Genomic DNA, 23,506 nt, shown 5'->3' on the forward strand with positions numbered 1-23,506 from the left:
TGTTGCCCAGGCTGGTTTTGAACTCCCGGACTGAAGCAATCCTCCAGCCTTAGCCTCCTGGGTAGCTGGGATTACAGTTATTCTTTTGATCTACACTTCTAATTTGGTGCCACTCTGTTTTATTTATTACTGCTTTAAAATATATCCTAATGTTTGGAAAACTCTACATTCTGTTGTAAATCTCCTAAATTTCCAGTCTCCTAAGTTTAATTTTTCAAAGGAGCCCAACGATCATTTTAATGAGTTTCCAAGAAAAAAAAAAAAGGAGAGAGAGGCTGCCCGTGGTGGCTCATGCCTGTAATCCCGCACTTCAGGAGGCTGAGGTGAGAGGATCACTTGAGCCCAGGAGTTCAAGACCAGCTTGAGTAACATAGTGAGACCGTATCTCTACCAAAAAAAAAAAAAAATTGTTTTTTTAAGGAAGAAAGGGAAAAGAAGGGAGACAAAGAACTCCAGGAGGAATCTGATTTTGCAACCCAAATTGCAGGCAGCCAAAAGCACAGTGCAGCTTTCTGATTGCACAGAGAACCTAGGGGTGATCTCTGAGCTTCTCTGGGGCCTGACCAACCGGCCCTGGGACCTTCCAGAAAGGCCCTATGGCCAGCTAAGCTGCACTTCCCTCCTGCTTCCATCTTGAACCAGGCATCACTCCTCTACTGCCCAAGAGCCACAGCATCATTCTGCTCCATGACTCTGATTTGTGGGGGCGCCTTCCACAAAAATCAGAGATGTGCTGGAGGCCCTTGGAGAGGTGTCTCTCTGGTAAATAAGTCATTAGGCAGCACCAAGGCCGGGGACAGCTCCCCATGGCACTTCCTTTTAGAGAGGCTCCTGTCTCTTGGGCTATCAGCAGCCCCAGTGTCTCCAGAGCTCTGAGAGTTGTTCCTGGTGGGAACTGTTCCTATTTCCCTTGCTCTGATCCCACAGATTGGAGCAGTTTGTTTTGTTTTGTTTTTTACCACCTGTTTCCTTTGTATAACCTCTGGTCTGTGGTTGGCTTGTGTCTTAGTCTATTTTCTGTTGCTTATAACAGAATCCCTGAAACTGACTAGTTATAAAGAGATGAGGCTGGCCACCGTGGATCACACTTGTAATCCCAGCGCTTTGGGAGGCTAAAGCCGGAGGATCGTGTGATCCCAGGAGTTCAAGACCAGCCTGGGCAACATAGCAAGGCCCCATCTCTAAAAAAAAAAAAAAAAAAAAAAAAAAAAAAAAACAGTTAGCTGGGGTGGTGGCTCATGCTTGTAGTCCTAGCTGCTCCGGAGGCTGAGATGGGAAAATCCCTTGAGCCCAGAAGTCTGAGGTGGCAGTGAACTATGATTGTACCGTGGCACTCTGGCCTGGGTGCCGGAGGAAGAGTCTGTCTCTTAAGAAAAAAAGAAGAAAAAAGAATATAAAAGAAATTATTATTATTATTATTTTGAGATGGAGTCTCACTCTGTCACCCAGGCTGGGGTGCAGTGGGACCATGTTGGCTCACTGCAACCTCCATCTCCTGGGTTCAAGCAATTCTCCTGCCTCAGCCTCCTGAGTAGCTGGGATTACAGGTGCCCACTACCACACCTGGCTAAGTTTTTTATATTTTTAGTAGAGACAGGGTTTCGCCATGTTGGCCAGGCTGGTCTTGAACTCCTGACCTCAGATGATCCACCCACCTTGGCCTCCCAAAGTGCTGGGATTACAGGTGTGAGCCACTGCGCCCGGACTTCTATTTTTTTTTTTTTTTTGAGGTGGAGTTGCTCCGTTGCCCAGGCTAACTCCTAAGCTCAAGTGATCTGCCCACCCTATTCTCCCAAAGTGCTGGGATTACAGGTGTGAGCCACCGCACTGGCCCAGGTTAACTCTTTTGGATTCCGGTTTGCACCTACTCCGAGTGTGGTCCTGGCATTAAGACCAAAATTTTATGGCCTCCCATGCCCTACAGAATCTTGTGCAGGGGGGCCGGGTGCGGTGGCTCACGCTTGTAATCCAAGCACTCTGAGAGGCCGAGGCAGGCGGATCACTTGAGGTCAGGAATTCAAGACCAGCCTGGCCAACATGGCGAAACCCTGTCTCTACTAAAAATACAAAAAACTAGCCAGCTGTGGTCATGGGTGCCTATAATCCCAGCTACTTGGGAGGCTGAGGCAGGAGAATCACTTGAATCTGGGAGGCAGAGGTTGCAGTGAGCCAAGATTGCACTATTGCACTCCAGCCTGGGTAACAAGAGTGAAACTCTGACTCAAGAAAAGAAAAGGGGGAGGGGACAGCCTTATCCCCCTTCGCTGTCCCTCTTCTTGCCAGTGCCTTAGCCGCTGTGCCCTTCCTACAGCAGCCATGCTTCTTCCTGCCACAGGGCCTTTGCACATGCTGCTCCCCCTGCCTGCAAGATACTCTGCCTAATAAACTCCTTTTCATGTTTTTGGTTTTTTTTGTTTTGTTTTGTTTTTGTGGTTTTTTTTTTTTTTTTTTGAGACAGAGTCTTACTCTGTCGCCCAGGCTGGAGTGCAGTGGCACCATGTCGGTTCACTGAAACCTCCCTCTCCTGGGTTCAAGCAATTCTCCTTCCTCAGCCTCCCAAGTAGCTGGGATTACAGGCACCTACCACCATGCCTGGCTAATTATTTTTATATTTTTAATAGATATGGGGTTTCGCTATGTTGGCCAGGCTGGTCTCGAACTCCTGACCTCAGGTGATCCACCTGCCTCGGCCTCCCAAAGTGCTGGGATTACAGGCATGAGCTACCATGCCTGGCTCTTTTCATGTCTTATTCTGCAGCTCAGGTGAATTTCCCTGACTCCCCAGGCTACGTACGACCCATGTTTTACCCTTTCTTCCTAGCGCTCTAACAGCTGCCATTTGACCTTGGTCTGATTCTCAGATTGATGCCTGTCTCTTTGGCTAAGACTCCAAGGTTGGCTGGGCCCAGTGGCTCCCGCCTGTAATCCCAGAACGTTGGGAGGCTGAGGTGGGCAGATTATTTGAGGTCAGGAGTTTGAGACCAGTCTGGCCAACGTGGTGAAACCCAGTCTCTACTGAAAATACAAAAATTAGCCGGGTGTGGTGGTGGGCGCCTGTAGTCCCAGCTACTGGGGAGGTAGAGGTTGCAGTGAGCTGAGATTGTACCACTGCACTCCAGCCTGGGTGACAGAGTGAAACTGTGTCTCAAAAAAAGTAAATAGGCCAGGCGCTGTGGCTCATGCCTGTAATCCCAACACTTTGGGAGGCTGAAGCAGGCGGATCACCTGAGATCAAGAATTCGAGACCAGCCTGGCCAACGTGGCGAAACGCTGTCTCTACTAAAAATATAAAAATTAGCCAGGCGTGGTGGCTCACGCCTGTAATCCCAGCTACTCAGGAGGCTGAGGCCGGAGAATCACTTGAACTCAGGAGGCAGAGGTTGCAGTGATCTGAGATTGTGCCACTGCACTCCAGCCTGGGCGACAGAGGGAGATTCCATCTCAAAAAAATAAAATAAATAATAAATAAATAAATATCTGTGGGCTGACTGTGCTCAGAATGTGGCGCTTTCATACCGAGTTCTGATCTCTCCCTTTCTCCGTGGTCAGCCGTTAAGCCATCCTGTGACCTTGGACTAATTCTGTTCCATCCCCAGGCCCCTGTTTCCATGATAATAAAAGGGGAGAGCTGGACTTAGGGTCCTCTTAGCCCTGCTTCACCTCTGATTCTCCCTGGAAGGACCAGAACTAGAATGGAGAACCACCACAAGATTTAATTTAAATCTTATTTATCGAGATAAATCGTATATATATTTTGAGACAGAGTTTCGCTCTTGTTGCCCAGGCTGGAGTGCAATGGTGCAATCTCGGCTCACCACAACCTCCGCCTCCAAGGTTCAAGCGATTCTCTTGCCTCAGGCTCCCGAGCAGCTGGGACTACAGGCATGTGCCACCATGCCTGGCTATTTTTTAAAAATTTTTTTATAGAGACAGGGTCTCACTATGTTGCCTATTATTATTATTATTATTTTATTTGAGACAGAGTCTTGCTCTGTCGCCCAGGCTGGAGTGTAGTGGTGCGATCTTGGCTCACTGCAGCCTTCGCCTCCCGGCTTCAAGCAAGTCTCCTGCTTCAGCCTCCCTAGTAGCTGGGATTACACCTGCACGCCACCATGCCTGGCTAATTTTTGTATTTTTAGTAGGGATTTCACCATGTTGGCCAGACTGGTCTTGAACTCCTCTTGACCTCAAATGATCTGCCCACCTCAGCCTTCCAAAGTGTTGAGATTACAGGCGTGAGCCACCTTGCCCGGACCCATTATTTGTTTTTTTAGAGACAGGGTCTCACTCTGTCCCCCAGGCTGGAGTGCAGTGGTGCGATCACAGCTCACTGCAGCCTCGCACTCCTGAGCTCAAGCGATCCTCCAGCCTCAGCCTCCTGAGTACCTGAGACTACAGATGCACACCCCCACACCCTGATAATTTTTAATTTTTGTAGATATGGGGTCTCACTATGTTGCCCAGCTAGTCTCTAACTCCTGGGCTCAAGAGATCCTCCTGCCTTGGCCTCCCAAAGTGTTGGGATTACAGGCGTGAGCCACCATGCCTAGCCTAGGGGACAATTCTTTATTGACCCTCATGACTTCTGGTGGCTCCAGGCTATAAGGGCGGTCAACTTCACCTCCATCTTCTTAGAGTGCTGGTTGGATTAAAGAATTGAATTGACATAAAATTGATTAACAGGAAAAGAAACCATACATATTTATTTATTTATTTGTTTGTTTGTTTGTTTGTTTATTTATTTATTTATTTATTTATTTATTTTGAGACGGAGTCTTACTCTGTCGCCCAGGCTGGACTGCAGTGGCACCATGTCGGTTCACTGAAACCTCCCTCTCCTGGGTTCAAGCAATTCTTCTGCCTCAGCCTCCCAAGTAGCTGGGATTACAGGCACCTACCACTACGCCCAGCTAATTTTTATATTTTTAGTAGATATGGGGTTTCACTATGTTGGCCAGGCCAGTCTTGAACTCCTGACCTCAGGTGATCCACCCGCCTTGGCCTCCCAAAGTGCTGGGATTACAGGTGTGAGCCACCGTGCCTGGCCGATATACATTTATTAATACAAGTTTTTTACATGGCATAAGAACCCTCATAAGGAAATAAGGATCCACAAAAGCAGCTAGAGTCATTTACTTATATATTGAATTGGACAAAGAATAGTAAATTGTGGCTGGGGACAGTGACTCACACCTGTAATCCCAGCACTTTGTGAGGCTGAGATGAGAGGATCCCTTGAGTACAGGAGTTCAATACCAGCCTGGGTAATGTAGTGAGACCCTGTCTGTACCAAAAATAAAAACTTAAAAATTAGCTGGGTGTGGTGGCATGTGATTGTGGTCCAAGTGGGAGGATCACTTAAACCCAGGAGGCCGAGGCTGCAGTGAGCCGTGGTTGCACCACAGCACTCCAGCCTGGGCGACAGAGCAAGACCTTGTCTGAAGAAAAAAAGTGAGATTTGAATCTGTGACTTCCTCTCTGCCAGGCCCTCATTGGTGATCAGTACGGCCCCTGTCTGGTTCCCTCGCGGATCGATGAGAAGGAGTGGGAGGTATTGAGGGACCATCTGACTGCCAGGCCAAGTGACCTGGAGCTGGTGGCACGATACTTCCGGAGGGACGAGAATGCGGTTCCTCCCACCTACGTCCTGCAGGCACCAGGTACTGGGGAGGCCTGTGAACCAGAGGAGGCCACCTTAACTTCTGTCCTACGCTCTGGAGCCCAGGAGGCCCGGAGGCTGGGGCTCATCACCCAGGAGCAGTGGCAGCGCTACCACCGGTCAGGTGAGGCCGCAGGGACTCCCCTCTGGAGACCCACATGAAACTGACCACGTGTTCAGAATATCCATCCCCTGCTGGCAAAAATGCAACAGTCTGCATTTCTTGCAAATGCCAAACCAGTCAACCTCTGGTCCCTCGGCTCTGAGAAAGGCTGTTTTACTGATCCAAGATAGTTCAGCCATGTTCCTGATCAATCTTGGTCTCAGGATCTTCCTCTCCTTGCTGGCCCTTTCTTCTTGTCTCCCAGGGAGGTTCCTGGCACAGGGGGCGTATTAGTCTGTTCTCATGCCACTAATAAAGGCATACTTGAGGCTGGGTAATTTACAAAGGAAAGAGGTTTAATGGACTCACAATTCCACATGACTGGGGAGGCCTCACAATCATGGTTGAAGGCAAAGGAGAAACAAAGAGGCACATCTTACATGGTGGCAGGTAAGACAGAGTGAGAGCCAAGCGAAAGGGGAAATTCCTTATAAAACCATCAGATCTCGTGAGACTTATTCACTACCACGAGAACAGTATGGGGGAAACTACCCCCCATGATTCAATTATCTCCCACCAGGTCCCTCCCACAGCACGTGTGAATTATGGGAGCTACAATTCAAGATGAGATTTGGGTGAGGACACAGCCAAACCATATCGGGGGAGCAATCCAGGGCAACTACCATCCCAGTTTGCCTGGGACGGAGGGGTTCCTAGGATGCAGGATTTGTATTACTAAAATCTGACAGGCTGAGCCCAGTAGTGCCTACCTGTAATCCCAGCATTTTGGAAGGCCGAGGCAGGAGAATCACTTGAGTTCAGGAGTTCGAGACCAGCCTGGGCAATATAGTGACACCTCATCTCTACAAAAAAAAAAAAAAAAAAACTTTTAAAAATTTGCCAAATGTGGTAGTGCATGCCTGTAGTCCCAGCCACTCAGGAGGCTGAGGCAGGAGGATTGCTTGAGCCCAGGAGGCAGAGGCTGTGGTAAGCCAAGATCATGCCACTGCACTCCAGCCGGGGTTACAGAGAGAGACCTGTCTCAAAAAACAAAAACAAAAACAAAATTAGCTAGGTATAGTGGTGCATGCCTGTAGCCCCAGCTACTCAGGAGGCTGAGATGAGAGGATCGCTTGAGCCCGGGAGTTGGAGGCTGCATTGAGCTATGATCTTGCCACTGCACTCCAGCATGGGTGACAGAGTGAGACCCTGTCTCTAAATAAATAAATTAATTAAATAAATAAAATACAGTCTACCCTTGAACAACATAGTGTTTAGGGACTCTAACTCCTTGCACAGTCGAAAATCTGTGTATAACTTTTGACTCCCCCAAAACGTAACTACTAATAGCCTACCAATCACATAAATTGTTGACCAGGTGTGGTGGCTCATGCCTGTAATCCCAGCACTTTGGGAGTCTGAGGTGGGTGGATTACTTGAGCCCCGAGTTGGAGACCAGTCTGGGCAACATGGCAAAACCTCACCTTTATTTAAAAAAAAAATTAAAATTAGTTGGATGTGGTGGTGCACACCTGTAGTCCCAGCTACTCAGGAGGGTGAGGTGGGAGGATTGCGTCAGCCTAGGAGGCGGAGGTTGCAGTGAACCAAGATTGTACCACTGTACTTCAGTCTGGGTGACAGAGTGAGACCCCGTATCAAACAAACAAACAAAGAAACAACATAAACAGTTGGCCAGGTGCGGTGGCTCATGCCTGTAATACCAGCACTTTGGAAGGCTGAGGCAGATGGATCACGAGGTCGGGAGTTCAAGACCAGCCTGGCCAAAATAGTGAAACTCCGTCTCTACTAAAATTACAAAAATTAGCTGGGCATGGTGGTGCACACCTGTAGTCCCAGCTACTCGGGAGGCTGAGGCAGGAGAATCACTTGAACCCAGGAGGCAGCGGCTGTGGTGAGCTGAGATCGCACCACTGCACTCCAGCCTGGCAGCAGAGCAAGACTCTGTCTAAAAGAAAAAAAAACAAAACAAAACAGTCGATGAACACATATTTTGCATGTTCTATCTATCATATCCTGTTTCCTTACAATCAAGTAAGCTAGAGAAAAGAAAATGTTATTACAAAAATCACAAGGAAGAGAAAATATGTTTGCTGTTGATTAAACATAAGTGGATCATCAGTCACAAAGGTCTTCATCCTTGTCATCTTCACCTTGAGTAGGAAGAGGAGGGGTTGGTCTTGCTGTCTCAGGGGTGGCAGAGGCAGAAGAAACTTGACCTGTGTAGTTCAAGCCCATGTTCTTCAATGGCCAATAAGTACATTCACTGTGTCATGCAACTTCCACCTGTCTAGTTCAAGATATTTTCTTTTTCTTTCTTTTTTTTTTTTTTTGAGATGGAGTCTTGCTCTATTGTCCAGGCTGGAGTGTAGTGGTGCGATCTCGGCTCACTCCAGCCTCTGCTTCCCAGGTTCAAGCAATTCTCCTGCCTCAGCCTCCTAAGTTGCTGGGATTACAGGCATGCGCCACCTCGCCTGGCTAATTTTTGTATTTTTAGTAGAGATGGGGTTTCCCCATGTTGCTCAGGCTGGTCTCGAACTCCTGACCTCTTGATCGGCCCGCCTTGGCCTCCCAAAGTGCTGGGATTACAGGTATGAGCACCCGCGCCCGGCTGACATTTTCCTTTTATTTATTTATTTATTTATTTATTTAATTTTTTTTGAGACAAGGTCTTACTCTGTTGCCCAGGCTGGAGTGCAGTGGCACGATCACGGCTCAGTGTGGCCTCCAGCTCCTTGGCCCAAGCAATCCTCCCACCTCAGCCTTCCCAGTAGCTGGGACCGCAGTCACACGCCATCACAGGTGGCTAACTTATTTTTTGTAGAGACGGGGTTTTGCCGTTTTGCCCAGGCTGGTCTCGAACTCCTGAGCTCAAGCGATCGTCCAGCCTCTGCCTCCCAAAGTGCTGAGATTACAGGTGTGAACTACACCTGGCCCTCCAAGACATTTTCATCACCTCAAAAGAAGCTCTACCCATTAAACACTCCCCATCTCCCCTCTCCCAGCGCAGGCAACCATCAATCTGCTTTCTGTCTCTATTAATTTGCCTTTTATGGACATTTCATGTCAATGGATTCTCACACTACATGGCCTTTTGTGTCTGGCTTCTCTCACTTGGCATCATATTTTTGAGGTTCATTCACATTTTAACACCTGTGAGTACTTCATCCATTTCAATGGCCGAATAGTATCCCATTGTGTGGAAGGACCATATTTTGTTTATCCATTCATCTGTTGATGGATGTTTGTTTTGATTTGTTTTGTTTTTGAGACGGAGTCTCGCTCTGTTGCACAGGCTGAAGTGCAGTGACATGATCTTGGCTCACTGCAACCTTTGCCTCCCGGGTTCAAGGGATTCTCCTGTCTTAGCCTCTTGAGTAGTTGGGATTACAGGCGTGCGGCATCACGCTGGGCTAATTTTTGTATTTTTAGTAGTGACGAGATTTCACCATGTTGGCCAGGCTGGTCTCGAACTCCTGACCTCAGGCGATCTGCCCACCTTGGCCTCCCAAAGTGCTGGGATTACAGGCATGAGACCCCATGTCCAGCCCGTTGATGGATGATTGGATTGTTTCTGTCTTTTGGCTATTGTGAATGGTGCTGTTACAAGCTAGGGTGTATTAATATTTGCTGGAGTCTCTGTTTTCAGGTATTTTCAGCAGATACCTGGGAGTGGAATTGCTGGGCGTGATAGTAACTCCATGTTTCACTTATTGAGGATGACAGCATTGTTTTACAGAGTGACTGCTCCTCACGTGGGACCTCTGTGTTGCCTACCCTGAGGGGTCTTTGATTAATAATGGCTAAATCAGGCCGGGCGCAGTGGCTCACACCTGTAATCCCAGCACTTTGGGAGGCCGAGGTTGAATTGCTTGAGCTCAGTAGTTGGAGACCAGCTTGGGCAACATAGTAAGACCCCATCTCTACAAAAAATACAAAAATTAGCCAGGCGTGCTAGTGCGTGCCTATAATCCCAGCTACTCGGGAGGCTGAGGTGGAAGGATCGCTTGAGCCTAGGAGGCGGAGGTTGCAGTGAGCTAAGATCGCGCCACTCCACTCCAGCCTGGGTGACAGAGTGAGACCCTGTCTCAATAATAATAAGAAGAAGAATAAGAGTAATGGCTTAACTAGTGTAACTCTGGGTGCAGTCCCTGGACCAGCAAACCTTGGCTTGTTGCAAATGCAAACTCCGGGGCCCCATTCAGATCTGCTGAATCACTTCTGGAGGTGGGGTCCAGCCATGTGGGTCTTTTCGAGCCCCCCAGCTCAGACTCTGGTGCACGTTAATCTTGAGAACCAATGAACATCCCCCAACAACAGGTCTCCCAGCAACCCCATTTAGGTCAGCTGCTGACCCAATAATGACCACACTTCCTTCCCACCTTCCCCACTTTGGCAGTCATTGAGTGGGAGATAGAGCGGAGCCTGCTGAGCTCAGAGGACCGGGAACAGGGAGCCACCGTCTTCCTTCGAGACATCCAAGACCTCCACAAACACATCCTTGAAGACTGCGCCCTCAGGATGGTGGACCGGCTCGCGGATGGCTGCCTGGACACTGATGCCCAGAACCTTCTCAGCAGCCTCAAAAGTCACATCACTGACATGCACCCCGGGGTCCTCAAGACCCACCGCCTGCCGTGGAGCCGCGACTTGGTGAACCCCAAGAACAAGACTCATGCCCGCTACCTGAAGGAGCTGGGTGAGCAGTTTGTGGTGAGGGCCAATCACCAGGTCCTCACACGCCTCCGTGAGCTGGATACGGCCGGACAGGAGTTGGCGTGGCTCTACCAAGAAATCCGCCACCACCTTTGGCAGAGCTCGGAGGTCATTCAGACCTTCTGCGGACGCCAGGAACTCCTGGTCCGGCTTGGGCAGCAGCTCAGGCACGATGACAGCAAGCAGCACACCCCCCTGGTACTCTTTGGGCCCCCGGGCATCGGAAAGACAGCCCTGATGTGCAAGCTGGCTGAGCAGATGCCAAGGCTGCTGGGGCACAAGACAGTGACCGTCCTGCGGCTGCTGGGGACGTCACAAATGAGCTCAGATGCCCGCGGCCTGCTGAAGAGCATCTGCTTCCAGGTGTGCCTGGCCTATGGGCTGCCCTTGCCCCCTGCCCAGGTTCTGGACGCCCACACCAGGGTGGTCCAGTTTTTCCATACCCTCCTCCACACTGTCTCTTGCAGAAACTTCGAGTCTCTCGTGCTCCTGCTGGATGCTATGGATGACCTGGACTCTGTCCGCCATGCTCGGAGGGTTCCCTGGCTGCCTCTCAACTGCCCCCCGAGGGTGCACCTCATCCTCTCAGCTTGCTCGGGGGCACTGGGGGTTTTGGACACCTTGCAGCGGGTGCTCCTGGACCCGGAGGCCTACTGGGAGGTGAAGCCCCTCTCCGGAAACCAAGGCCAGCAGATGATCCAACTCCTGCTGGCGGCTGCAAGGAGGACGCTGAGCCCGGTGCACACAGATTTGCTCTGGGCCAGCCTCCCAGAGTGTGGGAACCCAGGGCGGCTGAGCCTGGCGTTTGAGGAAGCCCGGAAATGGGCCTCTTTCACCGTGCCTGTCCCGCTGGCCACCACCGCAGAGGAAGCCACGCACCAACTCTGCACCCGCCTGGAGCAGACACACGGGCAGCTCCTCGTGGCCCGCGTGCTGGGCTACATTGTGTCTTCCCGGTAAGTCTCTGTGTTTCGAAACTCTTATTTATTTATTTATGTTTTTTTTTTATTTTTAGAGATGGAGGTCTGGCTGTGTCACCCAGGCTGGAGTGCAGTGGTGTGATCATAGCTCACTGCAGTCTCCAACTCCCAGGCTCAAGTGATCCTCACGCCTCACCTGCTGAGTAGCTGGGACTACGGGCGTGCACCACTGTGCCCAGCAAAATATAATTTTTTTATTTTTATTTTTATTTTTAGAGATAGGGGTCTGGCTCTGTCACCCAGGCTGGAGTGCAGTGGCATGATCATAGCTCACTGCAGTCTCCAACTCCCAGGCTCAAGTGATCCTCTCATCTCAGCCTGCCGAGTAGGGTAGCTGGGACTACAGGCATGCACCACTGTGCCCAGCTAAATACAGTTTTTGTTTGTCAACTATACCTCAAAAGCTGGGAAAATAAATACACACATGTAAAAGAAAGAAAGGACTGCCTACATGGTTGCTTAGCCTAGTAAAAGTCTCGGAGCTATAAATTGCAATAAACTAGGCCAGGCGCGGTGGCTCACACCTGTAATTCCAGCACTTTGGGAGGCCGAGGGGGGTGGATCACCCAAGGTTGGGAGTTGGAGACCAGCCTGACAAAACATGGAGAAACTCTGTCTCCACTAAAAATACAAAAAATTAGCCAGGCGTGGTGGTGCATGCCGGTAATCCCAGCTACTTGGGAGGCTGAGGTAGGAGAATCACTTGAATCCGGGAGGTGGAGGTTGCCGTGAGCCGAGATCACGCCATTGCACTCCAGCCTGGGCAATAAGAGCAAAACTCGATCTCAAAAAAAAAAAAAATTGCAATAAACTTGGGTCATGATAGTCTGGGGCCATTGCTCAGAGATGCCAGCCAGGTATGGATGAGGAGTCAAAAGTAACAGGCATATATTGCTTTTTGGATATAGCAAGAAAAAGAAAGAGAGAGAGAAAGAGGGAAGAAAGGCAGACAGGAAGGAAGGAGACAGAAAGGAAGAGTGAAAGAAGGAAAGGAAGGAAGGAAGGAGAGAGAAAGAAAGGAAGAGAGAAAGAAAGAGAAAGGAAGGAAGGAAGGAAGGAAGGAAGGAAGGAAGGAAAGAGGCCTGGCGTGGTGGCTTACGCTTTTAATCGCAGCACTTTGGGAGGCCAAGGCAGGTGGATCACTTGAAGTCAGGAGTTTGAGACCAGTCTGGTCAACATGGTGAAACCTCGTCTCAACTAAGAATACAAAAAATTAGCCCGGCATGGTGGCGGTCACCTGTAATCCCAGCTGCTTGGGAGGCTGAGGCAGGAGAATCACTTGAACCCGGGAGGCGGAGGTTGCAGTGAGCTGAGATAGTGCCACTGTGCTCCAGCCTGGGCAACAAAGGAAGACTCCATCTCAAAAAGAAAGAGAAAGAGAAGGAAGGAAGGAAGGAAGGAAGATAGTAAGAAAGAAAAAAAAAGAAGGAAAGAAGAGATAAAAGAAAGAAAGAAAGAGAAAGAAAGAGAAAAAGGGAAAGAAGGAAAGAGGAAAGAAGAAAGGAAGGAAAGAAAAGAAGAAGGGAAGAAGAAGAAGAAAAAGTGAAAGGAAGGAAGGAAGGAAGGAAGGAAGCAAAAGCAAAAATAACAAGCAGCAGAGAGGAAGGGGTTAATCAGAAGCACCCAAGCAGCCACACTCCCTCCTCTGAGTTTGTCCTCTGCCAATTGGCAGAGACACCAAGGAACAAAACTTTGCCTTTACTGCAACTGGCCAACAGCAAACACTCAAAACCATCATCCAAAATGCTGGACGACATAGTTTTGCCTCTTCTCAGTTTTAGGGGGATTTTTTTTTTTCTCAGCCTGTGCCATTTCAGACCTTTGTCGGTTACCACAAATTCATCTAGAGGGTGGTGGTCACCCCAGCGAGGAGGTCTTTCTGCTTGTTTCTTTGCCAGAAATAGAAACACATTCATGCTAGTGTAGGAAATAAGAGAATATGCTGGGTGCAGTAGCTCACTCCTGTAATGCCAGCGTTTTGGGAGGCTGAGGTGGGAGGATCACTTGAATCCAGGAGTTTGAGACCAGCCTAGACAACAGAGTGAGGCCCCTGTCTGTACAATAATTTTTTTTAATTAGCTGAGCATGGTGGTGCATGCCTATAGACCTAGCTACTCTGGAGGCTGAGATGGGAGGATCACTTGAGCACAGGAGTTGAAGACTGCAGTAAGCCATAATTGTGCCACTGGGCTTCATTCCAATGAAGAGTTAGGGAAATTCAGGTCTGTCTTATAGCTGACTCCAGGGGACATATCCCAGATTTCCCGACTGGCTTACACTCTATAAGAGTACAAATATGGCGTGGCGTGGTGGCTCACACCCGTAATCCCAGCACTTTGGGAGGCCAAGGTGGGAGAATTACTTGAGCCCAGGAGTTCAAGACCAGCCTGGGCAACAAAGTGAGAGCCCCTGCCTCAGTGAAAAGTAAAAATATTAGCTGGGTGTGGTGGCTCACACCTGTAGTCCCAGCTACTCGGGAGGCTGAGGCAGGAGGATTCGTTGAGCCAGGAGGTCATGGCTGCAGTGAGCTGTGATCATACCACTGCACTCCAGTCTGGGCAACAGAGCAAGACCCTGTCGCCAAAAACAGTGCAAATAACAACTGGGGCATGTTCCAGAATAGAGGGGTGGCCCATTGGGCCATTCTGTTGAAGTTGACTTGGAGGAAGTGAGTTGTCATGGAAACTGTCATAAAAATCAGAGCAGCTTCTCCTTCCTTCTCCCTCTGGGGTCCTCTCTGCACATCAACTCCTCTTGTAGACTCTTCCTTCGGCCTCTCTGGAACTTCAGCTTGCCTTGAGCCACAGTTGGCATCAGGAGCCCATATTTCTGTGACCAGGTGCCATCTTACTGACTTTTTCTTTGGGTCCCAATTCCAAAGTACAGGGAGACAGAAATCAAATGGCCTACTTGGTCCCATATCTGGTCCAATTAGTAAAGCCAGATCTCTCACAGGGGTGGCGGGGGAGGTGGTTTATGAAGCATGATGATAAGGTGGATGATTTTGGTTGCTCCAGTTCCATGAAAATATGTTATGCTTACACATCAGATCCATGTGGCGAGATGGTGAGAGCTTCGCTCTTGGAGCAGACCTGAGATCCTTCTAGGCTAGAGGTCGTCACCTCAAGATAGTTCTCCACGCCCCCCCATCCCCCCACAGGGGACACTAGACAGTGTGTCTGGAAGCATTTTTGCTTGTCATGACTGAGCAGGGTGGTGCTCCTTGTGTCTTTACTGAGTGGAGTCCAGGGATGCTGTTTAACACCCTACAGTGCAAAGGATTGTCCTACTTTAGAGAATGATCCAGCCCCAGATGTTGATAGTGCAGAGAGTAAGAAAACTTGCCTTAGCCTGAGAGACCCTATCCATTCATCCATCCATCAATCCCTCCCTCCCTCCATCATCTCTATCATCCATCCATTCCATCCATCCATCCACCCATCATCTCGATCTTCCTTCCATCCATCATCTCTATCATCCATCCATCTATTCATCTATCTATCCATCATCTTGACCTTTCATCCATCCATCCATCATCTCTATCTTCCATCCATCTATCCGTCATCTCGATCTTCCATCCTTCCATCCATTCTCTCTAAATCCATCTATCCATCCATCCATCATCTCCATCTTCCATCCATCTATCCATCATCTCTATCTTCCATCCATCCATCCACCCATCATGTCTATCTTCCATCCATCCATCCACCCACCCATTGTTTCGATCTTCCTTCCATCCATCATCTCTATCATCCATCCACCCATCATCTCTATCTTCCATCCATCTATCCATCCGTCTATCCGCCCATCATTTCTATCTTCCTCCCATCCATCATCTCTATTTTCCATCCATCCATCCATCCATCCATCATCTCTATCTTCCATTCATCTATCCATCATCTCGATCTTCCCTCCTTCCACCCATTCTCTCTAAAGTCCATCTATCCTTCCATCCATCATCTGTCTTCCTTTTATCCATCATCTCTATCTTCCATCCATCCATCCATCCATCCACTCTATTCTTCCTTCCACCCATCATCTCTATCTTCCATCCATCCATCATCTCTAGCATCCGTCCATCCATCCATCCATCCATCCATCCATCTATCATCTCTATCTTCTTTCCATCCATCATCTCTATAGCCATCCATCTATCCACCCACCTATTATCTCTATCATCCATCCATCCATCCATCCACACATCATCTCTATCTTCCCTGCATCCATCATCTCTATCTTCCATCCATCCATCCATTCATCCACCCATCCGTCATATCTATCTATCTATGTCTATCTCTATATATCTATATATTTCTCTATGTCCCATCGATAAATATGTATAGTCTCAATCTATCTCTATCACTTCTAGTAATCTATCCTTGTATCTCTCTACCATCTGTCTATACCTATCTAACTCTATATCTATCCCACATCTACAAATACATCATTTTAATCTATCCACCTATTTAAATGATCTATTTATCTATCATCTCTATTTCTATCCATCTATTCATTTATAATCAATCAATAAATCTCTATATCTATCTCTCTATTTCTCATCTATATCGAGCCTATCATTAATCTCTCTCTCTCTCTTTTTTTGGGGGGGACAGGGTCTCACTCTCTTGACCCAGACTGGAGTGCAGTGAAGCGATCACAGCTCACCGCAGTCTTGACTTCTTGGGCTCAAGCGATCCTCCCATCTCAGCCCCCTCTGAGTAGCTGAGACTACAGGTGCATGCCACCACACCCAGTTATTTATTTATTCTTTTTTTTGCTTTGAGACAGAGTCTCACTCTGTTGCTTAGCCTGGAATGCAGTGGTGCAATCTCAGCTCACTGCAACATCTGCCTCCTAGGTTCAAATGATTCTCATGTCTCAGCCTCTCAAGTAGCTGGGATTACAGGCATGCACCACCATGCCTGGCTAATTTTTGTATCTTTAGTAGAGACAGGGTTTTGCCATATTGGCCAGGCTAGTCTCGAACTCCTGGCCTCAAATAATCTGCCACCTTGGCCTCCCAAAGTGCTAGGATTACAGGAATGAGCCACCACATCCAGCCTTCTTTCTTTCTTTCTTTCTTTCTTTCTTTCTTTCTTTCTTTCTTTCTTTCTTTCTTTCTTTAGTAGAGATGGGGTCTCACTATGTTGCCCAGGCTGCTCTCAAACTCCTGGGCTCAAGCGATCCTCCCACCTTGGCCTCCCAAAGTGCTGGGATTACAGGCGTGAGCCACCGTACCTGGCCTGTAATCTATCTCTGTATATACAGTTGGCTCTTGAACAAACTGGGAGTTAGGGGAACCAACTATCTCACAACATACCTCAAAATTGATGTATAACTTTTGACTCCCCTAAAACTTAAATACTAATAGCCTACTGTTGACCAGAAGCCTTACCAGTAACATAAATGGTCGACGAACATGTATTTCATATGTTCTATGTATTACAGACTGTATTCCTACAACGGTACAAGGTAGAGAAAAGAAAATGATAGTAAGAAAATCATAAAGGGGGGCTGGGCACGGTGGCTCATGCTTTTAATTCCAGCTACTTGGGAGGCTGAGTATGAGAATTGCTTGAACCTGGGAGGCGGAGGTTGCAGTGAGCCTAGATCACGCCATTGCACTTGAGCCTGGGTGACAGAGCAAGACTCTGTCTCAAAAAAATAGAAAATAATAAGGAAGAAAAATAATGTACTATTCATGAAGTGGAAGTGGGTATCACAAAGGTCTTCATCCTTGTCATCTTCACATTGAGTAGGCAGAGGAAGAGGAGGAAGAGGGGAGGAGGAGAAGGGGACTTGGTCTTGCTGTCTCAGAGACAGCACAGGCGGAAGAAAATCCACATATAAGTGGACTCATGCTGTTCAAACCTGTGTTCTTCAAGGGTCAACTATATGTCTATCTGCCTATTTATATCTATTTATCTATCATCTATCTATTTATCTTTATGTTTATCTATCTCTGTATCTATTGCTCTCTTATTTATCTCTCCATATAATCTGTCTATCTATAATCTATATGCCTATGTATACATCTGCCTGTCTATCTATCATTGCTACCAGCATCTAGTGGGTGGAGCCTTGGGTGGAGGCTGCTACACATCCTACAATAGGGGTCCCCATCCCCCAGTACCAGTACTGCTCCGTGGCCTGTTAGGAACCAGGCTGCACAGCAGGAGGTGAGCAGTGGGCGAACAAGTGAAGCTTCATCTGTATCTACAGCCACTTCTTGCTGCTCCTCATCACTCCCATTACCACCTGAGCTCCCCCTCTTGTCAGGTCAGCAGCATAATTAGATTCTCATAAGAGCATAAACCTTGTTGGGAACTGCACATATGAGGGATCTAGGTTGCTTGAACCTTATGAGAATCTAATGCCTGATGACCTGTCACTGTCTCCCATTACCCCCAGATGGGACTGTCTAGTTTCAGGAAAACAAGCTCAGGGCTCCCACTGATTCTACATGATGGGGAGTTGTAGAATTATTTCGTTATATATTGCAATGTAATAATAATAGAAATAAAGTGTGCAAATGTGATGCACTTGATCATCCCAAAACCATCACCCCCACCCTGGTCCATGGGAAAAAAATTGTCTTCCAAGAAACCGGTCCCTGGTGCCAAAAAGACTGGGGACTGCTGCCCTACAACACGCAGGACGGTCCCCACCCTAAAAAATGATCTGACCCCAAACATCAACCATGCGAGCCCAAGAAACGCTGCACTCAGCATGCCCTGTGCCCTCTGGGAGCCTCACTTCCTCCTCTGCATGGAGGGGCTGGTTGGGAGAGCATACATCCTCCAAGGCTACTGGAAGGACCAATGAGATCATACTCGCCAGAATAAGAGTTCAGAAAAAGAGGAACTAGTGCGTTTTCTTCTTAGCCCTCAACAGTTTTGCTTTTGGCAGATGAGGAAACTGAGGCAAAGAGAAGGTACATTCCTCACCAAGGTCTCCCAGCTAGGATCAAACGCAAGCCTGATGACCATGCACAGCCCTGTTTTGCAATTCAGGCTAGGCGGGTCCTCTGGGAGTGCCAAGTGAGGTGCCTGCTCTGGGGTTCGCATTGCTTAGGGGATGTCTTCAGGGATGAAGATAGGCTCTCAACCTAGCGGTTCACCCATGACCAGGGGCACATCTCCTAGGCTCTCTCTGATACCATATCATAGAATTTTGCAGGCCAGGTGCAGTGGCTCACGCCTAATCCCAGCACTTTGGGAGGCTGAGGCAGGCAGATCACCTGAGATCAGGAGTTGAACAGCAGCCTGGCCAACATAGTGAAACCCCATCTCTACTAAAAATACAAAAATTAGCCAGGCGTGGTGGTGCACACCTGTAGTCCCAGCTACATGGGAGGCTGAGGCAGGAGAATCGCTTGAAGCCAGGAGGCAGAGATTGCAGTGAGCTGAGATGGCACCACTGAACTCCAACCTAGGCAACAGAGTGAGACTGTCTCAAAAAAAAAAAAAAAAAAGAAGTTTGCAAAGAGTACAGTGTTGGGTATGACATTATTACCAATATGGTAACTACAAGCCACAAAAACTATGGAACACTTGAAAGGCGCTTCACACAACTCAGAAACTGAATTTAAAACTTTGAAAGATGGTTCATGCAACCAAGAAACCGAATTTTGAATTTTATTAATTTTTAACCAGTTTAACTTTATTTATATTTATTTGTTCATGTATTTATGTATTTATTTTAGAGACAGGGTCTCACTCTTTTGCCCAGTGCAGTGATGTAATCACAGCTCACTGCAGCCTCAACCTCCTGGGCTCAAGTGATCCTCCCACCTCAGCCTCTAGAGTAGCAGGGACTACAGGTGTGCGCCCCTATGCCCAGCTAATTTTTAAATTTTTTTGTAGAGATGGGGTCTCCCTGTGTTGCCTAGGCTGGTCTTGAGCTCTGGCCTCAAGCAGTCCTCCTGCCTCAGCCTCCCAAAGTGCAGGGATTACAGGTGTGAGCCACCACGCCCAGCCCAATTATCCTAATTTAAAGACACGCCTTGGTGGGCTAGGGTGGAGTGGGGTGGGTACAGTTGGTTTCTGCATTATTTTCCTTGAGTTACCACTTCCTTCCCTCCCTATAGTGTCTGTCTCAGACCCCTTTGAGGTTGAGAAGCGGGCCATTTATGGTTCTGTAGGTGTGCATGCAGAGGAAAAGACTGGCACTTTGGGAGACCGAGGCAGGTGGATCACGAGGTCAGGAGTTGGAGACCAGCTTGACTAACATGGTGAAACCCCATCTCTACTAAAAATGCAAAAATTAGCCAGGCGTGGTGGCGCCTGTAGTCCCAGCTACTCAGGAGACTGAGGCAGGAGAATCGCTTGAACCCGGGAGGCGGAGGTTGCAGTGAGCCGAGATTGCACCACTGCACTCCAACCTGGGCGACAGAGTGAAACTCTGTCTCAAAAAAAAAAAAAAAAAAAAAAAATCGGAAAAGGTCTTCCTTGGTGGGTATTACCCTAACCGTGCTTGGTATCTTGTGGGCGCTGTCCAAATGCTGATCCCAGGTGATGTGCTGGACACCGCGCGGGTGGCTGTATCCCTCCCTCTCTTGGATTCTGCATCCTCCAAATGCAGAAGACATGAGATGTGCCTCAAAGCCCCACTGGTCCTCCCTTCAGACACGGTCTCTCGGAGGCGGAGCTGAAGGATGTTTTGTCCTTGGACGACGAGGTCCTGCAGGATGTGTACCGGGACTGGACCCCGCCCAGCAAGGAGCTGCTGCGCTTCCCGCCCCTGCTGTGGGTGCGGCTTCGTCGGGATCTGGGATACTACTTGGCCCGGCGGCCCGTGGACGGCTTCACCCTCCTGGCCATTGCCCACAGGTAGGTCCAGGCAGCAGTGGCAGCGACACTGTCTGGGTGGGACCCCAAGAATGAGGACTCACCGGCCGGGGGTCTTCTCAGTATCAGATCCTTCACTCACCATTCCCAGGGAATCAAGTCCAGTTAGAACTCTGACACAATTCACTTATTTTTAAAATTGAGTTGAGGCTGGATGCAGTGGCTCATGCCTATAATCCCAGCACTTTGTGGGGCCAGGGCGGGAGGATTGCTGGAGGCCAGGAGTTGGAGATCAGCGTGGGCAACATAGTGAGGCCCCATCTCTACAAAAAAAATAAGAAAATTAGCTAGGTGTGTTAGCACTTTGGGAGGCTGAGGTGGCGGATCACCTGAGGTCAGGAGTTCGAGACCAGTCTGAGCAACATGGTGAAACCCTGTATCTATTAAAAATACAAAAATTAGCCAGACGCGGTGGCACGTGCCTGTAATCCCAGCTGCTCGGGAGGCTGAGGCTGGAGAATCACTTGAACCTGGGAGGCAGAGGTGGCAGTGAGCCAAGATCGCACCACTGTACTCCAGCCTGGCAACAGAGCGAGACTCCATTTCAAAAAAAAAAAAAAAAAGAAAGAAAGAAAATTAGCTGGGTGTGATGGTACACACTTGTGGTCCCAGCTACTTGGGAGGCTGAGGTGGGAGGATCACTTGAGCCCAGGAGTTTGAGGCCACACTGAGCCGTGACTGTACCACTGCACTCCAGTCTGGGTGACAGAGTGAGATCCTGTTTCAAACTAAACTAAACTAGACTAAACTAAACTAAACTAGGTGAAGTTCATGAAACATAAAATTCACCATTTTATTTTATTTTATTTTATTTTATTTTATTTTATTTTATTTTAATTTTATTTTCTGTATTTTGAGACAGGGTCTCGCCCAGGCTGGAGTACAGTGGTTGTCATCATGGCTCACTGCAGCCTCAAACTCCTGGACTCAAGCAACCCTCCCACCTCAGCCTCCGGAGTAGCTGGAACTACAGGCATGCACCACCATGCCTGGCTAATTTTTAAATTTTTTTTATAGAGACGGGGTCTCACCACATTGCCCAGGCTGGTCTCGAGCTCCTGGGCTCAAGAGACACACCCACCTCGGCCTCCCAAAGTGCTGGGATTACAGGTGTGAGCTACCATGCCTGGCCAATTCACCACATTTTATTTTATTTATTTAATTTTATTTTATTATGTTATTATTTTTTGAGACAGAGTCTTGCTCTGTTGCCCAGGCTAGAGTGCAGTGGCACAATCTTGGCTCACTGCAACCTCTGCCTCCCAGGTTTCAGTGATTCTCCTGCCTTAGCTTCCTGAGTAGCTAGGTTTACAAGCATGAGTCACCACACCCAGCTAATTTTTGTATTTTTAGTAGAGACGGGTTTCACCATGTTGGCCAGGCTGGTCTCAAACTCCTGACCTCAGGTGATCTGCCCGCCTTGGCCTCCCAAAGTGCTGGGGTTACAGGCGTGAGCCACTGTGCCCGGTCAGAATTCACCATTTTAAAGTTGACAATTAAGTGGTATTTTAGTACACTCATAATGTTGCACCCCTCACCTCTGTCTAGTTCCAGAACGTTTTCATCCCCCCAAAAGGAGACCCTGTCCCCATCAGCCGTCACTCCTCATTCCCCTTCCCTAACCCCTGGCAGCCACTCATCTGCTTCCTGTCTCTGTGGATTTGCCTGTTCTGGGCATTTCAGATCAACGAAATCTCACACTATGTGGCCTTTTGTGTCTGGCTTCTTTCACTCAGCATCATGTTCTCAGGGCTCATCCACATTGTAGCAGGAATCAGTGCTTCTTTCCTTTTCATGGCTACATAATATTTCATTGTATGGATGGACCACGTTTTGTTTATCTTCGTCTATGGGTGGACACTTGCATTGTTTCCACGTTTTTGCTGTTGTGAACACGCATGTGTAAGGTTTTGTTTGAACACCTGTTCCCTTTCTTTCTCTCTCTTTCTTTCTTCTTTCTTTCTTTCTTTCTTTCTTTCTCTCTTTCTTTCTTTCTTCCTTTCCTTCTTTCTCTCTTTCCTTCTTTCTCTTTTTTTCCTTTTTTCTTTTTGGAGTCTCTCTCTGTTGCCCAGGCTGGAGTGCAGTGGCACCACCTCAGCTCACTGCAACCTCCACCTGGGAGGAGTGATTCTCCTGCCTCAGCCTCCCAAGAGCACACCACCATGCCCAGCTAATTTTTGTATTCTTTTTTTTAGTACAGACAGGGTTTCACCATGTTGGCCAGGCTGGTCTTGAACTCCTGACCTCAGGTGATGCACCGGCCTCAGCCTCCCAAAGTGCTGGGATCACAGGCATGAGCCACTGCACCCAGCCTGAACACCTGTTTCTTAATTCTTCTCGGTATATACCCAGGAGTGGATTTGCTGGGTCAGGTGGTAAGTTATTTTATGTGTAAATTTTGGAGGAGCTCAAAGGTTCCTCTTTGAAATGTATGTAAGGAAAGTAAATTGATGTAAGGAAAAAAAAACATGGACCAATTTAGAGATAGATGTGATGTATCAAATAGCACAGGTGGTCAACAGAGTGGTTTAGGATGGCTTAGGATTTGGGAACTGCCTCCAGGAAGACAGGCAGCCACCTTTGAGCTTGATGGGTCACCCAGGTCTATCAGTCTGTATACCCTCTCTGTAGACAGCTGGTTGAGGTGGTCCATGAGCGCTACCTGTCGGGATCCGAGAGAGCCAAGAGGCATGGCGTCCTGGCCGACTTCTTCTCAGGGACCTGGAGCCAGGGTACCAAGAAGCTCATCACTCTGCCACTTGTGGGGAAACCACTGAACTTGGACCGAAAGGTGAGGTACCTGGGACCCCCACTCCCCACCTGCAACCTCCAACCTGCCCGGCGTTGCTCACCTCCTTCCTTCCCCTTTTTGCACTCGAAATATCCTCCTGACCTACTTCTCCTTTCCTCACAGAGGGCAAGATGTCCCTTCTACTGTCCCCCCCAACTCCTTTTTTTTTTTTTTTTTGAGACAGAGTCTTGCTCTGTCGCCCAGGCTGGAGTGCAATGGCGTGATCTCAGCTCACTGCAACCTCTGCCTCCCAGGTTCAAGCAATTTTCCTGCCTCAGCCTCCCAAGTAGCTGGGATTACAGGCGCCCACCACCACGCCTGGCTAATTTTTGTATTTTTAGTAGAGACGGGGTTTCACCACGTTGGCCATACTGGTCTCGAACTCCTGCC

The 23,506-nt window shown here is 48.5% G+C and overlaps 1 protein-coding gene across 13 annotated transcripts in view; it reads left to right on the forward strand.

Annotated features, from left to right (window-relative positions):
• The window catches only part of NWD1 (NACHT and WD repeat domain containing 1), a 97,929-nt gene that overhangs the window by 19,176 nt on the left and 55,247 nt on the right, over positions 1-23,506 (forward strand). For 11 of the 13 annotated variants that reach the window (XM_063701086.1, XM_063701085.1, XM_055372067.2 and 8 more), the window contains 4 exons: positions 5,486-5,783; positions 10,180-11,452; positions 20,104-20,307; positions 22,957-23,116. In XM_063701086.1, coding sequence (XP_063557156.1) covers positions 5,486-5,783; positions 10,180-11,452; positions 20,104-20,307; positions 22,957-23,116 — 1,935 coding nt within the window. Of the gene's footprint in view, positions 1-5,485; positions 5,784-5,991; positions 6,213-10,179; positions 11,453-20,103; positions 20,308-22,956; positions 23,117-23,506 lie in introns of those variants that run through there. The other 2 variants (XM_055372073.2, XM_055372070.1) reach the window with 2 other exon arrangements.

Source organism: Gorilla gorilla, chromosome 20 (genome assembly GCF_029281585.2).
Source record: "Gorilla gorilla gorilla isolate KB3781 chromosome 20, NHGRI_mGorGor1-v2.1_pri, whole genome shotgun sequence".
In the NCBI taxonomy this organism is placed as follows: Eukaryota; Metazoa; Chordata; class Mammalia; order Primates; family Hominidae; genus Gorilla; species Gorilla gorilla.